At 34.1% G+C, this 11,527-nt stretch overlaps 1 protein-coding gene across 1 annotated transcript; it reads right to left on the bottom strand.

Annotated features, from left to right (window-relative positions):
- Nucleotides 1–6,523: 6,523 nt before the first annotated feature.
- Nucleotides 6,524–7,078, bottom strand: LOC110892738. Its single transcript, XM_022139888.1, has one exon. It carries the CDS (start codon nucleotides 7,076–7,078, stop codon nucleotides 6,524–6,526), a length of 555 nt encoding a protein of 184 aa, XP_021995580.1.
- Nucleotides 7,079–11,527: the final 4,449 nt, after the last annotated feature.

Here is an 11,527-nt window from a genome sequence, read left to right as displayed (position 1 = left end):
AAGAGGATATCGAACCCCGCAAGAGGAAAAAGCTAAGGTATAAAGAGGGATCACATCCGGAGTGAACACCGCCGGTTCATTAGGACCCGGCAAACACGGAGAAAACTGTTCAGGGATGTTAAATGTTTCGACAAAAGATTTCAAATCCTTTGTCGTCAGGACTGACCTTATCGTCGCGCGGCCTGAACGGCTCATGACAAATACAGAAGTAACGATCGGAGAGACGTTGAAGGAAATGAGGAAGGAAAGATGATGGTGAAAACAGAGTGAGAAATCAGAGAGGCAAGGAGTGCATTTAAAGAGATGACTAGTGGTGATAACCGTCACGTCAAAAGTCCTTTCAAAATTCAAAAAAGGAACACGTGCATCAAGAGGATTACACCCCGCCATTAATACTCAGCAGGTTAGTAGGCGGTTAATGATAACCACTAGGGGTCAGGGCCCACATTTTCTAGGGAGGAAAAACTGCCTTCTGAAAATACAGATATGGCTCAGCCCTGGATCATGAGCCTTAGGGACTCAGAACCAGGGACTAAAGATGACTTGACGACGGGCCAATGGGAAGGCCCATTTTACCCGCTTTGGGTCACCCTTGTGCAGGCCCAATTAGGTAGAAGCCCAAATAATAAGGATACCTTACCCACTAAGGTTCCCTTTCTTTGAGCGGAAAAACCATAATCAGAAGGGGCAGACCTTATTTAATGTTGACAAGAAGAGGATCTAAGCTGGCGAGTGTGCTTTTCCGGCTAGAGCATTAAATGAGAGGGTCATCTTACCGTTAGGGGTCAGACACGTGTCTGCACCACTCGAGGATTCGCAGAATCCGTTAGATCGACTATGAAAAATATCTCGTACGCAAGATAAGAGCTGGGTATTATATAAGGGCAACCATAAAAGGCATCAGGTATGATCAAGGAACCATCTCATTTACTCCATTCCCATTTACTACTCCCACATTAACTTCTGACCAATATTCCCATATATTTATCACACATATCACATTTATTAGATTCACACCATAGGGGAAGTATCTCGGTGATCACACTCATCGGGGTAAAGCTCCTCAACTCATCCGGCAAGTTTACTTATTCTCACGCCGTAGCTTGGTCACGGATCCCCCATCCGGGGCCCTCCGTGGCGAGGCTAACGGTTTGTTATTTTGCAGTAACGAGGGTAAAGGCTCTTGACGTCAGCGAAGATCCATCTAACGTCACCACGGGATTTGGGTATTCGACAATTTCATTTGTAGATATTTCACAGCATCACTAACGTGTAGGGTGATTATTACAAATCTAGATCGACCAAATTACCATATGTTGTAACGCCATATTAGTACACAACGTCACTAGTTTTGGGTGATTACTACCTATCAAAAAAGACAAGTCCACCCATTACGATTGTGCGCTAAATTTATTCCCCACCATAATTCATCCCATAAGTGGCGAAGCTTGAGATTTCTGATGTGGGGTCGAAAACGTATATACCCAAAAATTCTAACATGCCCCCCCCCCCCCCCTCCCTACCATGTTTGTTTTCTAGCTCATGCACCGAGAGGCCTACACATTACCATGTGTATTTATGAGCTCATTTTCACTCTAAAAGTTTGGTAACAAAAGATCATTTCTAGACTCATGCCAGTGACGTACTCATATTTTGAACACATAAACGATCTAGCCTAACACAAATGGACGACCATATACACACGATGATTCCTAAACCACCTTCTGGTGATTCATAATTAAGTGGCCACCATTTCCAACATACTAGTTATATCACATTAACAAAAAGAGGTTATAACATTATGTAAAAATAGGGAGGTTTAGAGAAAAAGGGGCCAGATTAAACCAATTGTAATTATATGTTTCGAATAAAAACTAACAACCCATTTTTTTTACCATTTATGGGCTGAAATGGATGATGTTCGGTTTTGGTTTACGATTGATTTATGTTGCTGCATATAGACTTAGGGCTGTAAACGAACCGAACGTTCAGCAAATCGTTCGTGAACTGTTTGGCGGGAAGTTCGTTTATGTTCGTTCATTTAATAAACGAACGAACATGAACAAGAAATTTCGTTCGATTAGTTAAATGAACAAACATGAACAGAGGTCTTGTTCGTTCAACTGTGTTCGTGAACATCCGTTTATTTGTGTTCGTTTATGTTCGTATGTTTGTGTTTTAATTAAAGATTTTTGTACTTTCATATATTTTATCTGTACTTTTTATATTATTAAACTTTTATTTATTTTATTACCCTAACAATCAAACCAGGAAACCATATTTCAAATTGTTTATGCACCATTTCACTTTCTTTTCTTATTATTTACATCAACCAATATCGACCTCTGTTACATAATAAGGGATTCAAGTTCCAGTGTTACTCTCTGGGCCATCCACCTTTATCCTTCGTCGCGTTCAACAAACTTATTTGTGTTCGTTTGTGTTCGTGAACCGTTTGTGAACACGGTCATTTCGTTAATGAACGAACACGAACATAAAATCTCGTTCGGTAAGTGTTCATGAACCGTTCATGAATACTTTTATTTCCTTAACGAACGAACACGAACAAGACCTTGTTCATGTTTGTTCGGTTCGTTTACAGCCCTATATAGACCATATTACAAATGGATCAGCAGTGGAAATACCCGTCGCAAAAGGGTTCCACCACCAAATGATTGAAATGTCTTGTCAACAGTTTTATAAAGGTGATATCACAACTAATTACCGCTAGCTAGTCTGTCGGAAAACTTTCCTACCCACAAGCGATTGAAAAGCCTATGTGGGAATCTCATATGAAATCTTATCTTCACTTTCACTAATGGAATCCCGAGCAATGGTCGTAGGAAAGCGACTAATTTTTTGGTTTCCTGCGTCAATAATCGTTGGTAATCCATAGGTAATAGTCTCAATTTTGTGGATTAGGGTGCGCCAAAGGGATCGATTGCTGGGTACTGAGGGATGACCGACGGGTAATTTAATTTTTTTTATTTTATTTTCACTTTTTGATGGGATCCATTGGTAATTAATGAAGGATGCCATCGGTTATTGACACGGTCTTTCGTGATACCCATCCAATTACCGGGATCCGGTTTACCCGAGTTCAAGTCTTCTGGAGTGCATTTTTTGGGGAACTACATTTACTGATTGTTATTTGTTGAGCCCACTAGTTTAGTTGTTACTTCATTTGTTTCACAATAAGCTTATAAAAAACCAAAGAGTAATCAATATTATTAAATTTAGTTATTATTGTTCCACTTATGTTTAAGCCAATAAGTTATAATTCAATTTAAAAATATAAATAAGAAACCGAACACGTGTTCATATAAGGGTTTTTAGTAGTTAATTTTTCCTCTAACGAAACAAATATATGTATATATCTTTTTTGACTTTGTTTTTTGAGTTTTTTTAATTTTGATTGTTGTAACGTGTCTGGCTATCGTCCGATATAAATTGAATTCCTGGCGACAACGTGTAAAATACTTTAAGTTGAATGTAAGAATATGCGAATAATTGACAAGGACATAATTCAAACCATGGTGGCATGTCTTCCACTTATTTTCTTTCTGTAGATATTGATGGGCTAACCCTTGTTTAAAGCCCAGAAGAAGTTTATCGGGTCAAAGCCCAAAATCAAAAGGAAGCAACAAGCTGACGATTCTCGTGAAGGCCACAAACTGATTTTGTGGTGATAAGTCTAAATTGTGTTTTTGAAATTCAAATTTGTCATTATCTGTTTTATTATTGTTTATTAGTAGGAGTCAAATTAGTATTGCTTGCAACCCAAGTCAGTAGGATATATAAATGAGTTTTTTCTCAAACTAGTGTAGATACAAAAAGTATTTATCTATTTGGGTACTTTTAAAAATATTTACCTATTTGAGTACTTTTCTATATCCCTTTAACTAGGTTATAACCCCGTGTTATATATACTAAATAATATAAAACAATATATATTTAAAAACCTCATTTATTATACGGGTTGAATAAATATAATTTTATAAATTAAATAATAAAAAATTATATCTATAAGAATCATATTGTACAGGTTGAATAAATGTAATTGTATATACCAAATAAAAAAGTTATATCTTTAAAACCACGTGTATTACATGGGTTGAATAAATGTACAATTGTTTACCAAATAATAAAATAATACATCTTTAAAAAACCTCATTTATAACACGGCTTGAATAAATGTAATTTTATATACCAAATAATAAAAAAATTACATCTTTAAAAATATGTGCATTACACGGTTTGAATAAATATAATTTTCTGTACTAAATAATAAAAAATATATATTCTTAAAAAACTCCGTGTATTGTACGAATTGAATAAACCTAATTTATATATCTAATAATAAAAAGTTATATCTATAACAAATCTAATTTTATATCTGTACTATATAATAAAAAGTTTCGTAAAATCTTTTTGATACCAAACTAAACAAAACGTTCAAATATAATTAATTCAAATAAATAATATTATAAATGAGAAGGAGATTAAACTAAATTGTAGACAGAGAAAGCAGAGGGTGATGGTTTTAGGTTTAAAAATAAATTACATTTGGAAAATTGGTATTTAATAAACCAAGCTTTAACCAGTTGGTAAATAATAATCCAACCTACAGAATTGGTATATAATAATCCTACCTATCAACATGTTGGTACTCAATAAACTTTCGTTAATTTTTTTAACTGAAGTTAGTTTTTAAGTTTTATTTATTACACAAATAGTCCTTGTAGTTGTAATTTACTAGTTTTAACTATTTTATAAACCTCAAATCGAGGAAAAGGAGGATTTTCGTTTGGTTTTTTTGTTTCATAAAATAGTTAAAACTAGTAAATTACAACTACAGGGACTGTTTGTGTAATAAATAAAACATAAAAACTAACTTCAGTTAAAAAAAATTAACAGAAGTTCATTGAGTACCAAAATATTGATAGGTAGGATTATTATATACCAATTCTGTAGGTTGGATTATTATTTACCAACTGGTTAAAGCTTGGTTTATTAAATACCAATTTTCCATTACATTTCAGGCCCTGTACTTATGAAATTTCAAAAAAAAAAAAAAAAACCTCATCAAACAATTGTTTCTAACCCAGTTAGGCATTTGGATGAAAATGGTAAAAAGTTACAAATGTGGGGGGGCTATTTGGTACGAAAAAGTCATTTTAGACGAAAATGGCAAACATGCCAAAACCTCAGGGACGATTTTGGCAATTAACTCTAATAATTATCCATAAGATATTAAACTAATAATATTTAGTAGGAGGATTATCTATAATATAAGATATTAAACTAAATAATATTTAGTAGGAGGGTTATCTATAATAAATTAGAAAAGATTAAATTAAAATTATAATTATCTATAAGAGATGGTCTAATATGATGACAAGTGTCTCAAAAGTGGTTTCTTTTATTATATAGTATAGATAGATTTTTTTACCTAATTTGTACTTTTCTTATTATTTTACTACCCAAAGTAAAATTAGATTAATTTCACATTAAATTCACTGTCGATCTTTTTATATCACTGTAAATCAATTTTCAGTTTTTCACCTTAAATTCACATGTTTCTTCATAAAAATATTTCGAACATAACCATGTTGACATCGTTGAATAAAATATTAGGTTAATGTTTTTTATGTGTTTATTAAAACCTGAGTATCGTTGAGTAATTTAATTTTCTAAACAGATAACCATGTTGACACTTTTAAAACTTTTTGTCCATGCTACAAGCAAGAAAGTACTACAAATTGGTGTTGAAATTAAAAATATTTCGAAACCAAAATTCATCCCCGTTAGAGATATATACTTGAGGTTAAAAATGGAATATCTAGAAACTTGAAGAAGCAAGGCTTGATTCAGAGCCAAGAACATAATATGATAATTCAAGAATTTATATTTGAATATAAATGTAACCCTAATATTTGAATATAATAAAACTGGAATTTGTGAATATTAGTTCAGTTCTTTAATAGAAAAACTAATAGAAACCTAATATCAAAGGAAATCTGATAAACAACCAAACCTGATGATACGCGATCGGACTTTGGGGGAGATTGGGAGACGAACAGTTCGCCGGGATGTCGCCGGGAAGTCGCCGGCTAGTTGACATCGATGGGAGATTGGGAGACGAACAGTTCGCCGGCCAGCAACAGTTACGTACGCACGCTTTGTGGTTTTTTTAACAAAAATAATAATGAAACTTTAAGTCTACCTAAATAGGTAAATATTTTTTCAAGTACCCCAATAGGTAAATATTTTTTGTATCTACACTAGTTTGGGAAAAAAACTCTATATAAATAGATAGGTGAAGTCGATGTAATAAGGAAAAATAAAACTATAAAATGCAAGAAAAAACAAAGTAGATCGAAAGAATAAGAAGTTTTTGATATAATCTTATTTTTTTTTAATAGCAAACGGGACTTTATTCACTCAACAAACCAAAGCTCCCAGCCCGAAATTGGGAGCCAAAAGTTACACTTACATCAAAAAGAAAATTGCATTATAGCTATTACATAACAAAATTGAAATCCCACCATTGTTGCCTTTGAATTGAGTTGAATTTTGATCTTTGTTTTATGTATTGGTAAGATTCTTCTTTAATATCCTCCGTCGTTCTTTGGATGACTCCCGGTTTGCCTCTAAATAATTTCTCATTCCTGGTATTCCATAGGCTCCATATTGTTTGCAAAACAATTGCGTGTATAGCCTTTCTCTTACTTCGGCTAATCTGCAAATCAATCACATCTGGTATCAGTTGTTTTAGGGAACCTTCTACACTTATTGTTCGACACTTGACCCAATCCAGAATTGATTTCCACACTTGCTTCGCGAAACTGCATAGTAACAAAACATGGTTTGCCGATTCCTCCGCTTCACCACACAAACTACAATTGTAATCTGTTAACGTCAAGCCTCTTTCCCTTAATGTTATTGCCGTTGGTATCTTGTCGTTAATCGCTCGCCATACGAACATATTGCTTTTACCTGATGCCCATTTGTTCCAAACAAACTCTTCACTCTGTGAATTCAAATCAATTTGCTTTGCTAATGATTGCCTTACCATTTTAACTGTGAAGCACGGTTCGTCGCTATCTTTCCAATACCAAGTATCAGTGTTAAAAGAAATTGGATGCTGCACTAGTAGTTCGTTCAAGCCCTCCATCTGCTATCTTTCTCCTTCTGTTTCAGTTGCTCTTGACCATGGCCAATCCCATATACGACCCCCTCCATTTAACTTGTAGCTTTCCACCACTAACGCATTTTTATCCACTGCCAATTGATACAACTCTTGAAAACGTGTCTTCAGCGGCTCGTTTCCAAGCCAGGTATCTTCCCAGAATATTGTTTTATCCCCAACTCCTACTTTTGCTTTTTAAATACATGTTTATATTGATGTTATTTTTGCGAATTCACCATCGATTTCACCTATATTTTTCCACACCCCCGTTAATGTTTTTTTCACCGGTATTGCCTTGATCTTTCTTTTATTACAATGTATAGCCTTTACAACTTTGACCCATATTTAGTTTGGTTCTATCTTTAGACGCCACCATCACTTTAATAACAGTGCCAGATTTAGATCTCTAATATCACCGATTCCAAGTCCCCCAAAGTCTTTAGATGCCACTACTCTTTCCCATCTTACCTATCTAATTTTGTTGTTAACATTGTATCCTCCCCATAAAAATTTTCTTCTAATCCCTTCGAGAACTTTGATCACGGCTTTCGGACATTTGTACAACGACAAATTGTAATTTGGTAGGCTACCCAGGACCGTCTTAACTAGAATTACCCTTCCCGCGAAAGATAGATTTTTTGCTTTCCAGTTTGTTATCCTATTCATATTCGCTCCTACTTTCAATCCTAAGTAGATAAACGGGAACTTACCTGCTCTACAGTTGAAGATTGAGGCCATGTCATTTACTTTTGTTTCTGATCGGCACACACCAAATAGTTGGCTCTTCCTTGGATTGACTTTCAAGCTCAATATAAGGTAGAAAATTCTTAGTATTCTCTTAAGGTTCTTAACATTGTCTTCATTCCACTCTCCAACGAAGATCGAGTCGTCTGCAAATAGCATATATGATATATGCGGACCGTTGCCTGGTAGTTTGACCCCCGAAAACAGATTTGCACTTCTAGCTTTTTTCATCATATTATGTAAAGCCTCCATTGTCACACCCCAACCGATGGCGGAAACATCGGGATGAGACGAACAAATTGCTCAAAACAACATAACACTAGATGTGACAATATGAATTTAATCATTTTATTAAAACTAGGGAATAATACAAAGTTTCAAATATCCAAAACATAAATTCAAACAAAGTTTATAACTAATATGGGTTTCTAAAGCCATCCTAGCTTGTTTTCTTGAATCTTGATCAATCAATCTGCAACATGTATTAAAATAAAGTCAACAAAAGCATGTTGGCGAGTATACAAGTTTGATACGTAGCATAGTAGAATAAAATAGTTTAAGTACTCATATCCAACATGAACAACATAATACAAGTTTCTAATATGCTGAAACAGTGTCACTATATGTCAAACCCAAGTTTCCAATGCAAACACCCCAAGACTCACTCAAGGGCGGTGCATACTCCTATAGCATAGGAGTTTAATAAGTATAAGAAGTCTAACAAGTCTCACAAGTTTAACAAGTCTAACAAGTTTAAATAAATTTAACAAGGTTAATGAGCATATAGACACGAAAAGTTTACCTAGCATACGAGGTTAACAAGCATCAAATTGTGTCATGTTTAAAATGGATAGAGTGTGCATATAACAAGTTTCAAGTGTTGTGTAATTTGAATAAGGAATACATGTTGCACCCAAAGTGTTTAAAACGAAAATGGGATCGAGTATACTCACATTGATTGCGTTGCGTTTTCTTGGTAAAGAGATTAGAGATTGCCCACGAGATTCAAAGTGATTACCCTAATTGAGGAAAACGTTACCAATTATTATGGTTTGACTTTTGGGATTATGATATCCATGATTTGTATTGTTACCATGATAAGCTACTAACGACGCCTAGTATTGGAATGTTTATAATAATAATATTTCTGATTTTGACAATAATAATAATATTATTTAGAATTCTAAAATAAGTGTTTAATATTTATAATAACAATGATAATAATGGTAAAAGTAATAAATAATTAGAATTTATATATATTCTTATATATGATATGAAATATATAATAGTATATTATCATAATAATAATAAGTTAGAATTTTATTAATGATAATGCTAGTAATAATAGTAGTATTTATAATACTAACATTATTTTATAAATTAAATAATATTAATAATTATAATAATAATAGTTGAAATAATGATAATACTAACATTAATAATAATAATAATATCATTATTAGTAATATTACAATATAAATGTCTAAAATAATAAAATTTATAATACTAATAATATTAACAACTAATGATGATAATAAAATTGATTTTTAATGAAAATGATAATATTTCTAATAACAATATAATAACAATAATGATACTGAATTTATATAGTGATAATAAATATATCTGAATTTATTTAAACATTACAACTGGATTTTATAAAAATAATACTAATAGTTGAGTAAACTAAATATTAATAATAATAACATGATAAACAGGATATTTAAAATTGATAATACATAATTAAAAAGAATAAAGAAACGGAATCGGAAAAACGAGTCCGTACCGGTCGGGTCGTCTTCTCCGGCGACTCCGGCAAAGTTCCGGCAAGGTAGCAGCGGTCCGACAGGTTCTTCCGGCGAGTTGCAGGTCCTTCCGGTGACTCCTGAAGTTGCCGTTCGTCTCCTCCGGCGAGTTGCGACGGTGGGGGTGGTGTCGAGGTGCTTACAGTGAAGGTGAGTGTGGGTTTCGGAGCAAGGGTGAGTAGCGGTATTTATAGGGGGAGTCGGGTTTTGGCAAATAAGGAAACGAGGTGATTTATGGTGTGATTGGTAACCGAAATTTGGTAAGCTGGAAATCTGGCCGGAATTCTGTCAATCATCGAAGAAGAAAATGGAAAGGTTGACCGGTACACGTTTGCTGTTTTGGGCGGCAAGTTTAAAAGGAAAGTTCGCGTAAACTGCGTATAAGAGTTAAACATTTCCATAAACGTTTGGATGTGGCATTCCCAGCCGACCGGTTACGAGTTCACTTGTTAACGAGAAGGTCCCGAGTTCGAATCCGGGCATAAGCCCCTTTTCTTTTGATTTTTAGTTCCTTTTGACAATTTTACAAATTGGTCCCTGAGGTCTGCTGATCTGCATTAACTGACCTAACTGAGATATTTAACTCAGTTAGGTGGTTTCCTTATAATCCACTAATCTAGTTAGTTTATGAGAAGGCTTTATTAACTTGGTTCGGTTTAGACTAACGTTATTAACCGAAAATCAACTTTTATGATTTATTAAAATATTAATTTGTCTAAAATATTTATTTATTTATTTAAGATATTAATTTATTTATTTAATGTTAATAAATATTGTAATTATTTGATTTAACCCAAATTTTGGGTAATTTAACGAATTAACATATGAATTCCCGATTTTCATGTAGGGTTAGGGTCCGAATTTTAAAACGGGTCAGAGTTTGGATATTCGTTTTTGATGGATGTTACATCCATTGCCACAATGAACAAGAAGGGTGACAACGGGTCCCCTTGTCGTAAACCTCTTTTGTATTGTAATTCCCCCGTTGGGGATCCGTTTACAAGAACCAAGCTTCTACCTACAAAAAGTATCCCCATAACCCAATTTCTCCAATTCGGTGGGAAGCCCATGTGTGTTAGTACGGTTATTAAAAACTTCCAAGTAAGTGTATCGTACGCCTTTTCGATGTCAGCTTTAAACACCAATATACTTCTCTTTGTCCTTTTCGCCCACCCAACTAATTCATTTATAACCAATGGTCCATCAACAATGTTTCTATCTGAGACAAATGCAGATTGTTCGTTTGATACAACACTTTTAATGACACCTTTAATTCTGTTTGCTAGTACCTTGGAAATTATTTTGTTTACCACTCATATTAATGAAATAGGTCTGAAATCGGAGAGTGTCATAGGATCAATTACCTTTGGGATGAGGGCAATGAAGGAAGCACTACATGTATGATGTACAGAGCCGTGTGTGTGGAACTGTGTCATGACGTCCATAACCACCCCTTTGAGTTTTTCCCAATATGTCTTGATAAGTTTAAAAGTGATACCATATGGCCCCGGTGCTTTTGAAATGCCACAATCCCAAACTGTTGTACGTACTTCATCGATTGAAAACAGTACCACTAACCCTTCAGCTTGGCTTTGACTAAGTTTTGAAAAACCATATGCTCCAATTCTTGGTCACGATGTTACCGGTTCATTAAACTTTTCTTTGAAAGCTTTATGAAATTGATTTTTTTATCTCCATAGGATCCGAAATCCACTGCCCTCCAATCCATAATCCACTGACCTTATTTCTTGATATGTGGTTGTTTACCACTGAATGAAAATAACTA

Source organism: Helianthus annuus, chromosome 12 (genome assembly GCF_002127325.2).
Source record: "Helianthus annuus cultivar XRQ/B chromosome 12, HanXRQr2.0-SUNRISE, whole genome shotgun sequence".
Taxonomy (NCBI): Eukaryota; Viridiplantae; Streptophyta; class Magnoliopsida; order Asterales; family Asteraceae; genus Helianthus; species Helianthus annuus.
Note: the sequence above shows the minus strand (reverse complement) of the source record. Positions and strands in the feature narration are given on the sequence as shown.

Bases quoted from the DNA above. Each gene is read 5' to 3' on its own strand.
- LOC110892738 (XM_022139888.1), bottom strand. From the start codon at position 7,078: ATGGTAAGGCAATCATTAGCAAAGCAAATTGATTTGAATTCACAGAGT.